We start from the raw sequence: 20,623 nt of genomic DNA, 5'->3' as shown, positions 1-20,623 counted from the left end.
AGCTTGCTCTGTTTACCTGTCTGCATCACTTCACTTCCCACCAGGGAGCGTGGTGGGGGTCCTGTCCCTCCCATGAGCAACATGGCTGGAGGAGCAGAGTGAGCTGGGGTACATTGCTCCACTTCCTCCACCACTGCTGGTAAGTAGTGTGGGGCAGGGGCAGATGACCATTTTGCGGGGCCCCCCCTTTGCCACGGCGCATGCGCAGGGCTTTCTGAAGCGGGCGCCCCGTTCGCCCTGCCCTATATCCGCCCCTGGTGTGGGGGAAGACCCCTGCTGTGGGTGTCAGGCCTGCCCTCCACTAGCCCCTCACATTTCCTGGCTGACTTTTTGCCCTTCCCACTCACAGGCATTTGAGGCACATGATCCCTCATGCTCCCCTGCACATCACCTCTGAATGTGGGATGTCAAGGAAAGGTGCATGATGCACACATATTTGAGGACTGTTCAGAAAGCTGCAAGCATGGACTTTCTGGATCAAAAGTAACAATTAATGATATTGAAATGCCAGTAGTGATACTGAGATCCTTGCAACCATAGCTCATGAAATTCTATACCAGGCACCTGGACAGTAGTATGGACAATCAATAACAGGCTGAGCAAGTGCAGAATGCTGGTGAAATGTGCCTTTGGGTCGCTGACATAGTTTGCTTGTTAGGCTAGACCTCTGTGAAAGCAAAATCTCCATTGTTATCACTCGGTGCTCCATAATATCTGAGGCAAAGGGTGAGAGGTTGCCAGTAGGGTGGGGCATGAATTGATTGTTTGCTATCTTTGAGCAGCAAATACCAGGGCAATCAGCATCACACTCAGCCATGATGCAGTCCTTCAACTGGCTAGATTGCTCCAGGGTTAAAAATAGCACCTGGTTCTGGAGGAGAATGGATCCCTCACTTGACTATCTCCCATTCTCCACCTCTTTCTCATTGAAAAAATATCCTCCTTGTTGTTGCCTGAGGTGACCCAGGACTCTGACTTCTGTGAACTATCCATGTTGCTTTTGGGCATTGTGTGGACTTGCATCTGAGAATCACATGCAGTTCATTGTAGAAGCAGCATATCTGCAGTGCAGAACAAGAACAACTGTTTGCCACTCTTCTGGTAAAATCTCTCACTCTCTTTCTATCTATCTATCTATCTATATCTATATCTATATATATAATTTTTTTCCGGCGAGACAACAGAGTGACATCATCAGTGTAAGCCCCTGCCCTAGCCCCATGTTTACTTCCAGACAGGGTGCTTCAAGCAGCTCCTCTGCCCCTTAGATTGCTCCCTCATAGGGAGAGCTATCACCAGCTCTTGCCCCCACTTCCTGGCCCCGGCTGCCTTCCACACTGACTGGCCTCTTCCCCCACAGCCCTACCGGTTACAGCCCCTCCTCACACAGCGCCATGCTTCCATTGCCACCAGCCCATGGTTTGTAGAGAGCTGCTACTTTTCAGCAGAGCTACTGAGCATGCTCAGTAACCCTAAAAGGAGCAGCTTTGTACAAACCACCTGCTCAAGCCGAGATTCCATCCCCCCACCCTAGAGGGACCCACAAAATCCGCTAAACTTGAAACCCCAGGGCTACGTCTACACTGGCATGATTTTGCGCAAGAACTCTTTCACGGAAGAGTTCTTGTGCAAAAACTCTTCCAGAAGAAAGCGTCTACACTGGCATGTGCCTTTGCACTAGAGATGTGCTTTTGCGCAAGAGCATCCATGCCAGTGTAGACGCTCTCTTGCGCAAGAAAGCTCTGATGGCCATTTTAACCATAGGGCTTTCTTGAGCAAGAAATTCATGTTGCCTGTCTACACTGGCCTCTTGCGCAAGAACAGTTGCGCAAGGGGGCTTATTCCTGAGCGGGAGCATCATAGTTCTGGCGCAAGAAGCCCTGATTTCATAATTAGAACATCAGTGTTCTTGCGCAAGAACTCCCCGCCAGTGTAGCCAAGCAGCAAGTTTTTTGCACAAGACTGGCTGCTTTTGTGCAAGATCACACCAATGTAGACACAGCCTAGGAGATTTAATCTGGCCTGAGGCTTTGAACCTCAGTCCTCTCTGTCCTTCCATGGGGCTGGAGCACCAGGAGAGTGAAGTGTTTCATTGAGGGCCACATTAGTGAGGGTTGGGGGGGTTTGGAGAGTCTTTTTTTCCTTCTCACTTGTAGGGTCCCCAACTGATTTTTCTGTGGGTCAGTGGGCCTCAGCCCAAAAAAGTTTCCCCACTCCTGTCATAAATAAAGAAAATGTTGAAATATAATATTTTACTTTATTTAAAATGAAGCCTGGCTAACAAGATCCCATTTGGTGACCAGCCCCCACCCCCCAGTCACAGTGTTCTGTCCCCAGCCCCAATCCTAGGGCAGGCCCCATGGTTCAGCCCCAATCTGGCCCCAGGAAGGCTGATGGTGGCCCCCCTCCTGTTGCAGCATGGGAAGAAGGGGAGGCCACAATCCAGCTGCAGCAGACATAAAGGGGTTTGTAAGAGTAGTCGGCAGGGGCATAGTCCCCTAGTGTGCACCATATATATAGTAGCCCAATGTCTGAGGCCTGCACAGTCCCATTTCTCTTGTGCCTGAGGAGCACTGGCCTGAAGGAGGCCTGTGTGGTCTAATTCCTGGCTCTAGGCCAGGCTTCTTCCCCCAACCGCTGATCCTGGACTGGGCCCCCTCCCTCAAAGCCTGGGTCAGGCCCCCTGTGTCCCTCAGCCAGGTCCCCCCACGCCCTGGGCTGGTCCCCCTCCAACTCCAGGCCATCCCACCCTTTTTGACCCCAGCAGGAGGCCTGCACATTCCTCCCAGCCCTGACAGACCTAAGCAATGCTGGGTAAGTCTGCTAGTCTTCTCAAATATGTCAGTATTTCTCCAGCTGGTTCAGAGCTGTGCCTACACAGACTCTTCTCTCCACAGACCAATAACATCCTCTTGTGTACTCCAGGCTGGAGTATTTGGGATGTTGAGTAACCATGATCAGGTGGGCTGGTGAGCTCTCCATGCTAATCAAACTGGAAATGTGGATTAAAAAGTTCCCAGGGCTTTAACAAGTGAGGGGCTATTTCCTATATATATATCTCCTGGTAAGACAAAATAATGCCCCCAAGTATAGAATGTGTGTCAGTCAGATGTGCTGATCTCTCGCAATAACTGAGATAAAACCATGAGACCACAGTTAAGATTTTGCATTAGAGGTTTAGTTGGAACACCAATCACCAATCCATTCAATGTCTGTGAGAAGGATACCGCAACTCAGATATGGTGACAATTATATTTCTTTGGTGGGCAACATAATTTGAAGACTTAGCTGCCTATGTACAAGTGATCTGAATGTTTGTCCTTTCCTGGACTCCAAACCAGTGTACATTAATGTGGAGTCAGCCTTTCATGCGTTCCCCAATTTTCTGCAATTTACTGGCAGCAAGCTGAGTTACCATGGGTTTCTGCCCTATAGTCGTGCAGTGCGTGCTTTCCCCTTCACGCCTTTTCCAATTGGGTATGAGTGTTTGAAATTGTAGTGGGAGGTGATGCTTTTGAAGCATCAGCTCTGGCATGGATTTCTCAGAAATCTGCTGTTCTTGGAGGGAATTGTGGGATTCAAGACAGATGCTCACTGAAATCACCTGTACAAATGTTTCCCCACCCCTACACACTTGCACAATGCCAATCATGTGCTGGTAGCACTTAGCACAGAAACCTTTGGAGGCATTTCCACCTTGTTTTCCTTTTTTAAAATCCTGTATGTATATAGCAGGAGTAGCTTCTGGCCCTTAGAACTCAGATTCCTTAGTACAGGTTGCACCTCTAAAATCTGGGATTTTTTGATCCGGCAACATCCATGGTCCGGCATTGTAGGAGTAGGATTTTATATTTGTATTTCAGGTTTAATAATGTAATAATGTATGACTTAATTTCATCCTGCTAGCCACCCTTTTTACTTATTACAGTTTCTTTTCGCACCTACGTGCTTTAACTTTTGCTTTACTTACACAGTACCAGAATTAACGTTAGCAGCTTGCCAAGCCCAGCAAGTTTGCCACAACAACCATGCCATTGCCGGATCTCTGCTCTTTAGGTGGAACACTATGGAGATTGACATTCAATTTGGCAGGAGGTAGATAGAGATAGGATGAGATCTGATTAGAGAGTCATAGATTTTTTTTGTGTGCTTACTACAGTATCCCTTCTTTTCTTAAAACAATACACAATAATGTTAGCATTGAGACAAATGACACAAAACAACAAACATATAATATATGAGACATAAGACATGAAACACAATTAGTGCTGCAACAATAAATCCAGATTATTTTCAATTGCTTTTCAGCGGGTGCCAGCTCTTTCTGATGCTCTGAAATACAAAAAGAAAAATTTTCTACCTCCATGGGGATGGCACATTATATTTCAAAATGCTTCTTTCTATTAAAGAAGTCAACAAGAATACTTGTATCAGCCTGCTGTTACCCAATAATTACTTATGCTTTTGTTTTGTAAACCAGCCAAGCCTCAGTAACATTCGCTTTCTGTGGGTTTCGGATACATTATTCCTCAGTTTCCCTCTTATACATTAGACCAGGTCTTTAATAGTCTGTCTGTTGTGAAGCTCCATATTTATTCACAGGTAGTAATTGAGAAGCTTTACTTTTATAGTGATTTTCCTTTCCTTAGCACTAAGTATTTGCCAGTTACTATTTCAGCAAGCCCAAAAGGTTTTCTTTTCCTGAAAGAGAATCATATATAATGTTGCAGAGTTACTTATTAACACTAAATTTATATTAATGTATACATATCTTGTTATATACCATACCTTTTATTTGGACAATTTCCTTCTGAGGACAGTGTTTGTGTTACCCCCTCTTGAAATCTGTCAACAGCAGACTCCTTCTTTAACAGCCAGGCAGCCTGCATTCACACACAACTTTAGATCTGAAAGCAAGCCAAAAATAAACCACAGAAGAGGGGGCGGGGGGGGAGGTGTCCCCTTCCTGAAGCACATGCAGGGGCAATAATGGAAAACAACATGCGTCCCTCTGCTGTAACCCCAGGAGGGGCTGGTAAACAGGTTATATACCTAAAAGACATCATTGCCATGAGTGTGGGGCACACCTATTGGGTCTTCTACCCTAGCATAAAAAAAAAAGTTGTTATAAGGGTATATTTAAAACCCTGAGAATATGTTTGTATTTTCTCTGCAGATGCTAATGTGGATTTGGTATTGTCAATAAATGTGGCGTACTGTCTTTTCCCCTATAAAAGATGTCATGTGCTTTGTATAAGCATAACAGCATGACCAAAGATGTTCCAGGACCAGAGAGTTCCGGTGCGCTGCATGAGGGTGGGCAAATGGTTCCCGGGGGAAGCAGGAACTAGCTTGTGGCTCATCTGGGCTGCTGGGGGGAGGGGCGCAGGAAGCCAGCAGGTGGCTCAGCTGGGCTGCAGGAGAGGATGCGTGGCTCAGTTGGGCTGTGGGAGAGTGCTGGGCTGGGGAAGGGCCGGGAGCTTGCACATGGCTCAACTGGGCTGTGGGAAGAGCCAGGAAGAGGGAAAGGAGCATTGAGGAGGCCCTTTAAATGACCTCCCCTGGTCCAGAAAAATCCCTAATCTGGGACCAGTCAGGTCCCAAGGGTGTTGGACCAGGGAGGTCCAACCTGTATTTATGTTTGGTTCAAAACCAGGTTGGGCTGACCTGGTCCAGTATTCTTGGGACCTGAGTGGTCTTGAACAAGGGAGTTTGCTGGAGCAGTAGAGGTCAGGCCTCAGGCTCTCCCGGGGCTCCCCTTCTAGCCATGGCCTGGCTACTGTGCCCCTAGCCCACCTGCTGGCTCTGCTGCCCCCAGCCTGCTGGTGGGGCTACTTTTCAGGCTGCTTGTGGGTCTTCTTTCCAGCTGCTGACCTCACTTCAGCTGGCTAGTGGGGCTCTCTGCCCCCAGCTGGCAAGGCTCACTATCCTGGCCTCACTACCCTCTGCCAGGCTCCTCTCTGGCCACTGGTCTCACTCTAGCCAGTGGGGCTCCCTGCCCCCAGGCCACTGGCCCTGCAGGTAGGCAGCCATTGGCAATTTCTGCGGCAAGGGCTCTCTGCTCCAGAAACATCTGTGGTTCTGCCAGATCAAGGATGTTGCCAGACCAGAGAGTCCCAGACCACAGAGATTCAACCTATTACTTATGTATAGGAAAACCAAACTAGAAAATATAATTTCTAATCACATTTTTGGGGATAAAGTAATTCAGATGATTGTTTTGAATCTACTAAATTGTTTACACTAGCTAAATATAATACATAAATGCTGAAATTTAAACTGACACTTGGGCAGAGACAAACCCCTCTAAGCTTGTACTGAGTGGCTTAGCAGATAAGTACTAGCTTTCCTATTCTGGGACCAGTTCCAAGTGAAGTGTTAAATCCAATCATTTCAGCTGCCTAATTTAATTCCAAAGTGGACAGTGCTTTACATTTAAACAACATAGAATATCTGTTTAATTCATATACCTACTGATTATACAAATACTCTGCAAAACATGAGAGAGAGCGAGAGAGTATTTATTTAGGCTTTTTAATAGTCTCCCATTACTAAGTGACTGCATGCAAAGGCTAAATTACCTCTATGGCCTGATCTACACTTGAAAATTTTACCTGTATAACTATGTTGGTTAGTGAGAAACTCTCTATATATTCTTTACTGAAAGTTATAGTAGAAAAAGACCTAAAGTGGGTACATTTATACAACTAGAAAGGCAACCCTTGTGTTTCATGGAATTGCTTTTCACTGTTCCACGCATTCAAGAGGGCATCTCTTGTCCTGGCCGGGGGGAAGGGACAGCACTGGCTGGAAGCTATGGGAAACTCACTGCAGCTCCTGGCTCCCAGTTCTCTACAGTTGTTGGGAGCCACAGGGAACTTGCCCCATTCCCAACCTCTGCAGTGAGTTCCCCATGGTTCCCAGCCTCTGCGGTGAGTTTAGGAGCTGCGGGGAGCTCACTGTGGGGGCTGGGAGTCTCAGCTCTCAGTAATTGTGAATTCACCATTCACGGTGGTTCCAGGATAAGATACACCGTGAATGGCAAGGGTTTCTGCAAATGGCAAGATAGTTATTCCCTTTCCCATATGGGAATAGTGATGCTAATATAAAGCACCTTTATACCCATATAACTCTGGCCACACTAGGAGGACTGTAATGCTTTAACTATTCAAGTATGGTCCTCAAAAAAGAAACGTCTTTCAGTCTCAGGTGAAGTAATTTGGTATCCACTGTATTTCTATAAGGAAATAGTCCACAGAATTATTTTACACCATTTATGTGGGTAGTTTTCTCTTGAGCAAAATATACCTCTTATATCTACTGATCTAAAGCCAAAAAAAAGGCATAATTCAGAAATATAGTTTTCTCGCATGTGCTATAACATATTTTAAAGTCAGTCATATGTTTACAGAAGTACATAACTTTAAATAATGGCAAATAGGTCAAAAAGCAACTCGTGACACCTAGGTATCCTCTAGCTTTTGAGACACCAATACTGACCACTGTGTTTGTAGATTATAATAAGTAGGACCCCAATCAGCAAATTATTTAAATACTTACTTACATCCATTCCTGTTCAACAAAACACATGCTCAAATCCTTCAGAGACAGTATTGATTTCCATCTAGGGGTGGCCCGTCCATATAGGCCAGTGGTCCCCAATGCAGTGCCCCCAGGTGCCATGGCGCCCGCCAGGCCATTTATGTGTGCCTGCCGAGTGATTGGGGCCAGCCCTACCCCCGGGCACGTGGCGCTTGGGAGGCCCTGCCCCCAGGCACATGGGTGGCTCTGTCCTCGGGCACCCAGCAGCCCCAAAAGGCTGGGGACCACTGATATAGGCAAACTAGGCAGTCGCCTCAGGCACCAAGTTAAATGGGGTGCCAAATGGTGGCGCAATATCATTGAAGGGTTTGGAGGTGGGGGTGCTGATTGCATGGTTTGCCTAAGGTGCCAGTTGCTGGCAGCTAGTCTAGGGCTGCCCGTTTCCATCCAAACTCTTGAAGTGATTGTTTGGTGAAAGAAAAGTTTCTTTTGACTTGCTCACTTTGTAGCTTCTAGAACTGAAAGGTGGGAAGAGAGCCCAGAACTTAACTTCCAGCTCAAGCCTAGAAATCTGCGCTGTAATTAACTGCACGTTTTTATTTGCAGTCCTGGCAAATAAAACTTACATTTGAGCTTTCGATAATTATAGTACATAGAATGACCAATAGAAAAGTTTCCTAGAAGCCATCCAGTTACAAAAACCTCTTTATGTTAAAGAATTACGTAGGTCTATTCTGACATTAGTATTTCCACAACCACTTGGCAACTTCATTCACAGCAAGGACAACTGCATTTTGTAGTGTGTTTAGCAAACAACTTCATCAGAGTGTTTGTGTCCCTTAGGGAAGTAACAGATTTGGCTCAGTACATCAGCTTCTACCAACAACAAAAAAAGATTTCTACTTAGGTCTACATTATCATGTTTGTCCTCATTTTTCAAAGCTAATGGGGAAACATTTTTTTTCCCTGGCTTAAAATACTATGAAAAGGGTGTCAAGGCTGATAGGTCCAAGATTTGACTTGTATGTTGATTATAACGGGGAGCCTGGACACAGACCAGAACTCTGCGAGGGGGGAGCTGTGTGAGTCTTTTACCTTTCCAAACGAGGAGCGGTGCGGCGCTTTAGTCACTTTATGAAGCCCGGGTACAATGCTGTGGTCTAACACACTCACTGCAGCCCAGCAGGGCTGTGCGCGCCCGGGGGCGGGGGAGGCAGCGAGGAACCTCCCCCCAGAAGCCGGGCGCCGTGTCCGCCCGGGCAGGGGCGTTTCGGCAGCGAAGGGCGCTGCCTCGGGCGGCCTGCAGGGCGGCGGCGCCGCCGGTAGGGGGCGCCGGGGCCTCGCCGAAGTCCTGTTTGGCCCATCCCGGCCGCCTTACAGCTCGTCCCCGGGCCCCGCCGAGGCTCCTGGGGCTGCTCCGGGGGCTTCTCGGGAGACTCCCGGGCGGCGACACCCCCCGCACCCTCGGGGACCATGTTCCCCGGCACCGGCTCCAGCGGGCTGTGTAAGTATCCGGAGCGCCCGGCCAGAGGGGCGGGGCCTGGCCAGTGTCCCCCCCCCCGCCGGGGCCCCGAGACACCCTCGCGCCGCAGGTCTTGTGCGCGCGCTGCCCTGCGCTCTGGAGCCGCGCTTCGCTGCCCGCCCCCCCCCCCGCAAACCGCTTCCCCCGCCCTCAGGTGCTGCACGTTGTCCGACCCCCCCCCCCCCCCCCGAAGCGCCTTGTGTGTTGCCGGCTCCACCGCGGCAGCCCCGGTCACCAGCTCCCACCTCGTGGTGGTGTCGCCCTGAAACGCTGGGTGAGCCCCGGCGCAGCCTGGGTCTGTCCAAGTCCGGTGTAACGTCGAAAGCCTTCAGCGGTGTAAAGGGGTCTCTGAGCTTTAAGAAAAATCCTGCTGCTCTTTGCGAAGAAAGTCACTTGCTGTTCTTCAAAGTTAAAACATTAGAGGGGGCAGGTCTCTCAGGAGGAGGAATAAGAGGGTTTCTCTCCCCCCCCCACCCCCGATATTTGGCCCTGTGTAGACGGGCCAAATATCGGAAAAGCTTCTTCTGGGGGGAAAAAAACCGGAAGAAGATATGCAAATTCGAGCCGAAAATGAACATCATCTTTCGGAAGCCACAGGCTAGACGTGCCCTCAGGTTTACTCTCCCTTTGACAGCATTTTATACAGTTGGTTCCATAGTTTCATCCTGTGAAATACCAGCTCCTTCCCGTCTTGTAACTGAGTGTACATGGGGTCAGGAGTTCACCAATAAAGAGTCAGTTGGCCTACCTAGGCAAAATCCCTTGTTCTATGTGTGGGTCTTTCATGTAATAAAGAAGAGAAACATATTTTTGAAAATAAGAAAATGTTATTTAAAATGGTGTAATTGGCAGAGTAGTCTAAGGGCAAATGTAATCTTTGTAAGTGACAACTTTTAAAAAGTAAGTAGATGTCAGTGATAAAGATACAAAGTGGACAAGGTCATATATTTTATTGGACCATTTTCTGTTGGAAAGAGAGAGAGAGAAACTTTAAAACTTACATGGAGCTTTTCTTGCAAGCTTGTCTCTTTCACCACCACAAGCTGGTTCAAGAAAATATGCTACCTTAGCCTCCTTGTCTTTTAATAGTCTGGCACCAAAACAGCTCCAATACCACATCAAGTTGATACATTATTTTAAACAAATTTCCATAGACCTAAAAAACAATTTCAGAGCTGATATTCATTTTAAAAAAACCCCAAAACCAACCCCCCCGCCCCGCGAACTACCCTTAACTGTATTTAAAAATGTCAGTGAAGAGTTCAGTTAGTTGTCACAGTGTGAATTATGATATTATGCTGGTTGTAAACCAGGACAAATTATGGTCAGTACTGTGTCAGGTAACTGGTTTCTTTACAATCCTGTTAAACCTTCCTCAAATTTGGTAGTGAAGATAGGCCCTTTGTGAGAGTATTCCACTTGATTTGAAGTATGACACATATGCTCAGTAAATGGGCACTACGGGCTATGTGGCAGTTTCCCCCCCCTGCTGATTCTATTAGCAAACAAATCTTTGCCAGAAACTGTGGGAGCCTTGTCTACTTTAGGGTTATTGCTAGAGCCCTACCAAATCGTGGAAAATGCATGATGGACTGTGAAATCTGGTGTCCTTCCTTAAAATCTGGCCTTTTGTGTGCTTTTACTCTCTATTGTTGAATATGAAGTTGCGAGTCACAGATAGAAGGGAGACAAAAAAAGCTTTCAGCTTTCCTCTGTGTGCGCGCGCGCACACACACACACACACACACACACATATGCATACAAAGAAGGTGTGCATATGCACACAAACGTTTTATGTATTAGGGATGTGAACGAGTAGTTGAGTAGATGATTAACCAATGAACTTAGGCTTATTGGTTAATCTTCTCGACTACTTGCATTTCCCTCCCCACCCCTGCTGTTTCTGTATCAGAGGCAGCAAGGGAGGGGGAAGTAGGAGCTGGTGCTGGGGGAGTCATCATAAAATCTGGTTCCCCAGCACCGGCTTTGCGATGACGCCTGCCCCTCTCCCGCACCACTTCCTCTAATAGAGGTAGCTGCATGGGGGGAAGCCTGGGGAAGGGTGGCAGGGAGGCTGCCACAAAGCAGCCTTTGCCTGCAGTGGATAGAGGCTGCTTCGTGGCAACAGCCTCTGTCCCCTGTGGGCCCAGGCTCACTGCAGACAGAAGCTTGCACAGGGGGTACAAGGTATGGGGCCGAGGCAGCCTCCCCCAGCCCCTTCCCCTCCCAACATCCTCTCTCTGCAGGAAGCTTGTACCTCCTAAGGACAATGGTTGATGTCATCCTATGCTGCTGCCTCTGCATCAGAGGCCGCAATGCGGGGTGGCAGACAGCCAGTCTGCGAGGGGAGCTGGTTTTTAAATTGGTTCCCCTTGTGGACTGGTCCCATCTGGCATCCTGCACTGCTGCCTCTCATACTGGTTGCTGGCCTGCCCCTCCCGCCCCCCCCCCCCCCCCCGCCCAGGGACTACTATTATATAGTTAACTAACCACTGAGCATTCATGTGGTTAGTTGACTATTCTGTTACCTGCTATCTAACATCCCTACTATGCAATTTTAAATCTGAGTTGAGAGCAGTGCAGTGCACATATGTTTATCTTAAATGATGTACATGCTAGACTATTGATTTAGGACTGGTCTACACTTAAAAGTTTTGCTGGCATAGTTGGTTAGCAGCGTGAAAGAAATCACACTTCTGACATACAATAGCCCCTAGTATAGATGCAGTATATGCTGTAAAACAAAAACAAACAAACAAACAAAAAAAAGACTTTGTCATGTAGCTTATGTCATTTGAGGGCAGAGCAAAACAATTCCTTTGTTGGTATGAGCTGAGTCTCTGCTAGAAATCTTTGCCATTGTAGCTATAACAGCAAACCCTTTCTACAGTAAACAAAGCTTTACAGAATCTGTTCAATACTTGTAATTGTTGATGGTGATGTTTCTGCATTTGTCCCAACAATATAAGGTTTAATTTCTGTTTGGAAAAAAATGAAAGCAAAAATAGTATTTTTAACCAATACTGTAATGCTGAAGTTTTTAATGAACAGCTGTTAATACAAACATGAAGTAGAAAGATTTTTTAAAACAAAAGGAAAAACGATGTAGCACTTTAAAGACTAACAAGATGCTTTAATAGGTGATGAGCTTTTGTGGGCTGGCCCAGACCCACTTCTCTGAGGAAGTGGGTTTGGCCCGGCCCATGAAAGCTCATCACCTATTAAAGCATCTTGTTAGTCTTTAAAGTGCTACATAGTATGATCTTGCTCAAGCAAAAGGGAAAAACTAACACGACTACCTCTCTATTACTATTAAACATTTTTTAAAGAGTACACGAGAAGTGCATCATCTAGTGAAAACTTTCATTGTATGGGTGAATGACTTTAAATCTGGTGAATAAAATTCCTTCTGACTTTCAAAAGCTAAGATAATCTTGGACTGAAAGAAAATATGTTGGATTCAGAACTAATTTTCTGGCAAAGAAGCAAGTGAACGAAAACGGGGGGTAAGAATGAAGAGATATTCTGAACAAAATGGAATATTATGCCTGCAACACTATTAACATATTAAAAGCAAATCCACGCTACAAATTCTGATGACTTAGGGTTGCCTCTGTAGATGCTGGGATTAAGCCATGTACTACTATTTTACCAGATTATGTTGCTACCTTTGTCTTTTTATGGACATGCGTACAACTGGGATTTTTAGAGAAAAAATTCACATTGGTGAAATCTCTCATGTAGTAAAGGCTCTAACGGGTTGTGGTATAGACACAGTGGTAAAAAAGCCAGAAGCTGTTGGAACTTGGTCTGTTTTACCATTATTGCTAGAGCCCTACCAAATTCACAGCTGCACAAAATGTGTCACGGACTGTGAAATCTGGTGTCCTTCTGTGGAATCTGACCTTTTCTGTGCTTTTACTTTATACTATACAGATTTCAAAGGGAAGACCAGTGTTTCTCAAATTGGGGGTTTGGAACTAAAAGAGAGTCGAAGGAGACCACAAGGTTATATTAGGAGGCATATGGTATTGCCACCCTTACTTCTGTCCTGCCTTCAGAGATGGGCAACTGCAGAGCGGTGGTTGTAATATTGGCTGGGTGCCCAGCTCTGAAAGCAGTAGCAGTGCAGAAGTAAAGGTGGAATACCATATCATACCATACCATAACCATGTTGCTCTTACTTCTGTACTGCTGCTTTCAGAGTTTGGCACCCAGAGCATGGCAGCCTTTGACTATGGGCCTAGCTCTGCAGGCAGCAGTGCAGAAGTAAGGGTGGCAGTACCATACTATGCCTGCCTTACTTCTGTACTCCTGGTGGTGGTAGCTCTGCCTTCAGAGCTAGACTCCCAGCTACCAGCCACCACTCGCCTGCTGCCCAGATCTGAAGGCAGCACTGCCACCAAAAGCGGCACAGAAGTAAGGGTAGCAGTACTGCAACAGCCCCTACAATAACCTTGCAACCCTCACACAATTATTTTTTGGGTCAGAACCTCTACAATTATAACACCATGACATTTCAGATTTAAATATACACATGACCATAAAAAGACTAAGTTGTAACAGCTTGGTAACATGGCTGTTCTGATTGAGAGGACCTATTTTATCTGGTCCTTCCAATTCATTTTTTTGTGTATATAGGTGTCTAGAAAAATGTTCCAAGAACCATACTATAAGGTTCTCATCCTTCCTAGCAAAGGAACCACTGCTACTCTCAAAAGCTCTTTTCCAGGCACTTTCTCCCTGCAAATATAGGTAAACTAAACCCTCTCTCAAACATAGTTCCCGAGCTCAACTGGGCCTGTTGTTCTCAGGGATTTTCCCTTTTGCTTCTCTTAATTCTTCTGCTTTTGGGCCTTTGCAGGGTTCTCTCATAGTGTATGAGCTTAGCATTGCCTTCCAGTGCTCTCTTCCTGGAAATCCTTTTTTCCCCAACAGGTTCTCATGGCATCCCCTCTGTGGGGATTCTGTCAGCCATTCGCATGGAACTTTCTGTTTCTGTTGCTCCTACTCCCACTACCCAGGCTTCCTGGCTTTTAGACTGTCTCCTTATATCTATGGAGCCAGTAGTAAGAACCCCATTGTCTATTCCCATTCCTTACTGATTCTCAGATGTGATTTGCCCAAGTGCCTTCTATAATTAAACTCGAGTGAGTCAGCTGACCAGTCACAGGTGTACTGGTCTCTTCCCTCTGAAAAGGCCAGTGTCACCTATATACAAATGCGAGAAGTGTGGGAAATAAACAGGAAGAACTGGAAGTGCTAATAAATAAGTACAATTATGACATTGTTGGCATCACAGAAACTTGGTCGGATAATACACATGATTGGAATGTTTGTATAGAAGGGTACAGCTTGCTCAGGAAGGATAGACAGGGAAAAAAGGGAGGAGGTGTTGCCTTATACATTAAAAATGAACACACTTGGAGTGAGGTGGAGATGGACATAGGAGACGGAAGTGTTGAGAGTCTCTGGGTTAGGCTAAAAGGAATTAAAAACAATGGTGATGTCATGCTAGGAGTCTACTATAGGCCACCTACCCAGGTGGAAGAAGTGGATGAGGCGTTTTTAAAAAAATTAACAATATCATCCAAAGCCCAAGATTTGGTGGTGATGGGGGACTTCAACTATTCAGATATATGTTGGGAAAATAACACTGCGGGGCACAGACTATCCAATAAGTTCTTGGGCTGCATTGGAGACAACTTTTTATTTCAGAAGGTTGAAAAAGCTACCCAGGAGGAAGCTGTTCTAGATTTGATCCTATCAAATAGGGAGGAACTGGTTGAGAATTTGAAAGTGGAAGGCAGCTTGGGTGAAAGTGACCATGAAATCATAGAGTTCACAATTCTAAGGAAGGGTAGAAGGGAGAACAATAGAGACAATGGATTTCGGGAAGGCGGATTTTGGTAAGCTCAGAGAGCTGATAGGTAAGGTCCCATGGGAATCAAGACCGAGGGGAAAAACAACTGAGGAGAGTTGATAGTTTTTCAAAGGGACATTGTTAAGGGCCCAAAAGCAAGCTATTCCGATGTGTCGGAAAGATAGAAAATACGGAAAAAGACCACCTTGGCTTAACCACGAGATCTTGCATGATCTAAAAATAAAAAAGGAGTCCTATAAAAAATATAAAGTAGGACAAATTACAAAGGCTGAATATAGGCAAAGATCACAGGAATGCAGGGGCAAGATTAGAAAGGCAAAGGCACAGAATGAGCTCAAACTAGCTACGGGAATAACGGGAAACAAGAAGACTTTTTAAAAATACATTAGAAGCAAGAGGAAGACCAAGGAGAAGGTAGGCCCACTGGTCATGAGGAGAGAGAAACAGTAACAGGAAACTTGGAAATGGCAGAGATGCTCAATGACTTCTTTTTTTCGGTCTTCACCGAGAAATCTGTAGGAATGCCTAACATAGTGCATGCTAGTGGGAAGGGGGTAGTTTTAGAAGGTAAAATAAAAAAAAAAAACAAGCTAAAAATCACCTAGAAAAGTTAGATGCCTGCAAGTCACCAGGGCCTGATGAAATGCATCCTAGAATATTCAAGGAGCTGATAGAGGAGGTATCTGAGCCTCTAGCTATCATCTCTGAAAAATCATGGGAGACAGGAGAGATTCCAGAAGACTGGAAAAGGGCAAATATAGTGCCCATTTATAAAAAGGGAAATAAGAACAACCCAGGAAACTACAGACCAGTTAGTTTAACTTCTGTGCCAGGGAAAATAATGGAGCAAGTAATTAAGGAAATCGTCTGTAAACACTTGGAAAGTGACAAGGTGATAGGGAACAGCCAGCATGGATTTGTAAAGAACAAATAATGTCGAACCAATCTGATAGCTTTCTTTAATAGGATAATGAGTCTTGTGGATAAGGGAGAAGTGGTGGATGTGGTATACCTAGACTTTAGTAAGGCGTTTGATACGGTCTCGCATGATATTCTTATCAATAAACTAGGTAAATACCACTTAGATGGCGCTACTATAAGGTGGGTGCATAACTAGCTGGATAACCGAACTCAGAGAGTAGTTATTAATGGTTCACAATCCTGCTGGAAAGGCATAACAAGTGGGATTCCGCAGGGGTCTGTTTTGGGACTGGCTCTGTTCAATAGCTTCATCAACGATTTAGATATTGGTATAGAAAGTACGCTTATTAAGTTTGCAGTTGATACCAAGCTGGGAGGGGTTGCGACTAATCTGGAGGATAGGGTCATAATTCAAAATGACCTGGAGAAATGGTCTGAGGTAAATAGGATGAAGTTTAATAAAGATAAATGCAAAGTGCTCCACTTAGGAAGGAACAATCAGTTTCATAGCTACAGAATGGGAAGTGACTGTCTAGGAAGGAGTACGGCAGAAAGGGATCTAGGGGTTATAGTGGACCATAAGCTGAATATGAGTCAGCAGTGTGATGCTGTTGCAAAGAAAGCAAACATGATTCTGGGATGCATTAACAGGTGTGTTGTGAGCAAGATACAAGAAATCGTTCTTCCGCTCTACTCTGCACTGGTTAGGCCTCAGTTGGAGTATTGTGTCCAGTTCTGGGCACCGCATTTCAAGAAAGATGTGGAGAAATTGGAGAGGGTCCAGAGAAGAGCAACAAGAATGATTAAAGGTCTAGAGAATATGACCTATGAGGGAAGGCTGAAGGAATTGGGTTTGTTTAGTTTAGAAAAGAGAAGATTGAGGGGGGACATGATAGCAGTTTTCAGGTATCTAAAAGGGTGTCATAAGGAGGAGGGAGAAAACTTGTTCATCGTGGCCTCTGAGGATAGAACAAGAAACAATGGGCTTAAACTGCAGCAAGGGAGGTTTAGGTTGGACATTAGGAAAAAGTTCCTAACTGTCAGGGTAGTCAAACACTGGAATAAATTGCCCAGGGAGGTTGTGAAATCTCCATCTGTGGAGATATTTAAGAGTAGGTTAGATAAATGTCTGTCAGGGATGGTCTAGACCAGGGGTCTCCAACCTTTTAAAGCATGAGATCACTTTTTGAATTCAAGTGCATTTTGAGATCTACTTCAAACCCAAATACCCTGGCCCCGCCTCCTTTGTGCCCCTTCTCTCAGGCTCCTCCCCCTGCTCACTCCATACCCCTCCCCGCCTCCATACTCCTTCACTTTTATCAGGCAGGGCCAGCGGGTTGGGGTGCAGGCTCTGGTTTTGGATTAAGGGATTTGGAGTGTGAGAGGGACTCTGAGCCTAGCTTAGAGAAGGCAGTTGAGGTGCTGGAGGGGTTTCTAGGTGCAGGCTCTGGGAGGGCATTTGGATGCAGGGGGTGCTCAAGGCTAGGGTCAGGGCTTGGAGTGCAGGAGAGAGTTCATGACGGGTAGGGTTTCAGGCTTTGGTCTCCAACTTAGCACTGCATACATCAAGTTGCTCTTGGGTGGTGGTACAGTGGGGCTAAGGCAGGCTCACCCCTTACCTGGCCCTGCACTACTCCTTCCCAAGTGCTGTTGTGCCCCCACTCTGCTTTGTGGAAATAGTATAGAGAGTGGGAGAGAGGGCACTTGACATCAGCACTCCTCTTCTCCCTCCCCTATCCTGCACAGCAAGCAGGAGGCTCCTGGGAGTGAGGGGGAGGCAGCTCCAAGGCAAAGAGCAGCAGTTGCGCAGCAGTGGGAGGGAGGGGCAACTGAAGAGCCAGCACTTGATAGCCTCTTGGCCAAACCTCTCAAGATCACCTTACAGAGACTCCAAGATCTACCAGTAGATCCCAATCTACTGGTTGGTGACCACTGGTCTAGACAGTATTTGGTCCTGCCATGAGGGAAGGGGGCTGGACTCGTCTGACTTCTGCGCTGCTCAGCCAGGCTGCCGTGTTGGAGCAAGTGGCGCAAGCTACCGTTTGGGCTTCACGCCCCCCATGCAGCACAGGGAGTGTGGAGCCCAAACTGCCATTTGGGCTCTGCGGTCCCCCAAGTGAGAGGCAGGAGGGGGGAGGAGAAAGGAAAGAAAGAGGTAGGAGGTGGAGGAGAGCTGGGGGGGGGAGGCAGGAGGAGGAGGAGAGAGAGAGACGGAACGAGAGACGGGAGGCTCAGGAGAGAAGACGGACGTGGAGGAGAGACCTAAAAATCCCATCTTATGATGGGCTAATTGGCTAGTAATTTAATAACAATTGAAATTTGTTTCAGATATGTTCCCCTATAAGTCTAAATCAGGGGTAGGCAAATACCAGCCTGTGGGCTGGATTCGGTCCACCAGGGTTGGTGAACTCCCAGCATTATATTTACCTGCACGGCCACAGGTGCTGATCACATGTCCCATTGACCATGGATCACCTTTTCTGACCAATGGGAGCTGCAGGAAGCAGTGTCTCGGTCAGTGCTGCTTCCCCCTCCCACCCATTGTCCGGGAACACCAATCCGCGGCCAACGGGAGTTGCGATCACCTGTATCTGCAGCTGTGCCGGTAAATATAGCTGTGTGGCCCCACCAGGATCTAACCCTGGTGAACTGCCACTATGTTATTGTCCACCCCTGGTCTATGTGGTTCATCTCTGCTGAAATATTTTACTAATTTCTCTGATAGTGACAGGAAAATAATCAGTGACTCTTGCTAGCTTATGTATTGGGTAATTTAACTGTTCTCTCCATCTGTATTATTAGATAACTTAGTGATTTCTTTTGGATGAAAACACTAATGTGTATGTTTCTTGTATTTAAAATAATTTCTTTTTCCTTCACTAATTGAGAGTAAAACAGAATAAATAACAGGTGACTGCATTTATAATGATGTAATTCCATCCCTGGTATCTGGAATAGGGATATAAGTGACTAGTTGACGTGTCAACTATCCAGTAAGCCAGGGACGGACTGGGGTGGGCAAGCCGGGCAGCTGCCCGGGGTGCCAACCGCTGGGGGGCACCTGATGGCAGCTATAAAGGGCGCACGGCATCTCTTATAGCTGCCATCAGGCGCCGCGCGCCCAGCTCCTGCAGCACCGGCCCCCGCGGCGCTGGCCAGCAGTGTCAGTCCCCCCACGGCCACGGAGCCCTGCACGGCCCGGCGCACGCGCCAGCAGCGATTACTGGGCTGGGCAGCACATGTGCCACTTGCCTCAGGGGCGGGTCCCGGTCTGCGCGCCAGTGGCCGTGGCCGGGCCACGCATGTGCTGTGTGCCCCGGGAGGCGGGCCTGCGCATCCTGGGGGGGTGGGCCCACACCCCATGGGAGGGTCCGCTCATGCGCTGTGCGCCTGGAGACGGTGTTGCGGGCTCGGGGCACCAAAATGGGTCGGGCTGGCCCTGCAATAAACATAAACTTATTGGATAGTCAACTAGTCCCTTGACTAGTCGATTCTCCCTTGCCCTTTGCTTCCTCTATCAGCCACCCAGTCCCAAATGCTGCACCTCTGCTTTTTAAATATATAAAGAACCAGCAGGCTCTTAATACATTTAAAAAACAGAAGTGCAGCAGAGGTGACTGGCATGAGACGGGACAACTGATTCCCAGCTTACACCGCCCCTCTCCAGCTGCGCTTCTGCTTTTTAAATGTTTTAAGGGCTGTCAGGCTCTCAATACATTTAAAAGGCAAAGCCACATCGGGGTTAGCTCCTGGGGCTTGGAGCTAACCCTGCTGTGGCTCCCCCTGCTTATCAGCTCATTGACTAGTCGATGAAAATTCCATTGACTAGTCGATTAGTTGATTAAACTAAATTTAACATCCCTAATCTGGAGACAACATACAACATGGGTGAAGTAGTTTATGTAAAGTTGCCAAGTGAAAATACAGCCCAAGAATCCTCTGCCATCTTATTGTTGCATAACATGTAGGTCAAAGTCTCTAATCCACGTCTTATTCAGGTGTACTTTCTGTAACCTTCCTCTTAATATTGCCTTTTTTACCCCCATCCCTCCAGGTTCACAGGCAGCCTCCACTTTCTCTAGCAGAAGTGCGGTGAATTTGGAGTAATTTGATAAAGGGGTTCCTAAGACACAGGACTACTCAGTAAAAGTCTGAGATATTTCTGATGTTGCCAGATGACCTTTGAACCTTTTCCTCCCATTGGAATATCACATGCTCTTATCCTGAGTGAGCCTGGTAATGCTCTGGCATGCTACCAGGCTGCTAAAAATCCCCACAGTGGGAATAGATTGTTTTTGTGCTTTTCTACTTGTGAAACACACACAAAACTGTAATGTAGTATACCTACTGACAGGCAATTATACAATTAATAAAATCCCCCTAAATCTAAAACATCAGATTATTGCTTGGTTTAATGTTACTTCATATTCTGTTCAGTATGAAGTAGTACAGTACCAGGAAGCTAGTATGGAACATGTTAGACCGTGGAACATGTTAGACCCCCCCTGTTTCCTGTAGTGTATGCTAATAATAAGAATATGATATGTTCTGTGGTTGGAGACAAAGGGGGGGGGGCTACATGAGTTTTCTGTGTGTTGGCTGAGTTTAGCTGTTCCATTTTCCATTGAAAAATATGTCCTTGAAAACAGAATGCTGAAGGTTTTGCTTTCAGTGGTACCTCCTCCAACTTCTTACCAGTTTAATCTTGCCACTTGGCTTGGTTGTAGTCTACTTCCAAGCTTGGCAGTGTCTTT

At 46.6% G+C, this 20,623-nt stretch overlaps 1 protein-coding gene and 1 long non-coding RNA gene across 3 annotated transcripts in view; one reads left to right on the top strand and one right to left on the bottom strand.

Moving 5' to 3' along the window:
• Positions 1-245: 245 nt before the first annotated feature.
• LOC102448228 (uncharacterized) lies at positions 246-9,706 on the bottom strand. Of its 2 annotated transcripts, none has more exons than XR_016348429.1 (3): positions 9,310-9,706; positions 4,789-4,907; positions 246-4,332 (listed from the first exon to the last, which is right to left on the bottom strand). It is a non-coding gene; the product is annotated as an uncharacterized LOC102448228 (long non-coding RNA). The 2 variants fall into 2 exon arrangements; XR_003087875.3 differs by lacking the exon at positions 9,310-9,706 and adding an exon at positions 8,638-8,764.
• UBAC2 (UBA domain containing 2) overlaps positions 8,913-20,623 on the top strand; it is a 168,017-nt gene continuing 156,306 nt past the window's right edge. Inside the window, exon 1 of the mRNA XM_075918761.2 lies at positions 8,913-9,046. Within this exon, the coding sequence (XP_075774876.2) occupies positions 9,016-9,046 (31 nt within the window). The 5' untranslated portion in view covers positions 8,913-9,015. The remainder of the gene's footprint in view (positions 9,047-20,623) is intronic.

Source organism: Pelodiscus sinensis, chromosome 1 (genome assembly GCF_052426305.1).
Source record: "Pelodiscus sinensis isolate ZL-2025 chromosome 1, ASM5242630v1, whole genome shotgun sequence".
NCBI lineage: Eukaryota > Metazoa > Chordata > Testudines > Trionychidae > Pelodiscus > Pelodiscus sinensis.
This window is presented reverse-complemented; position numbering and strand designations above follow the sequence as displayed.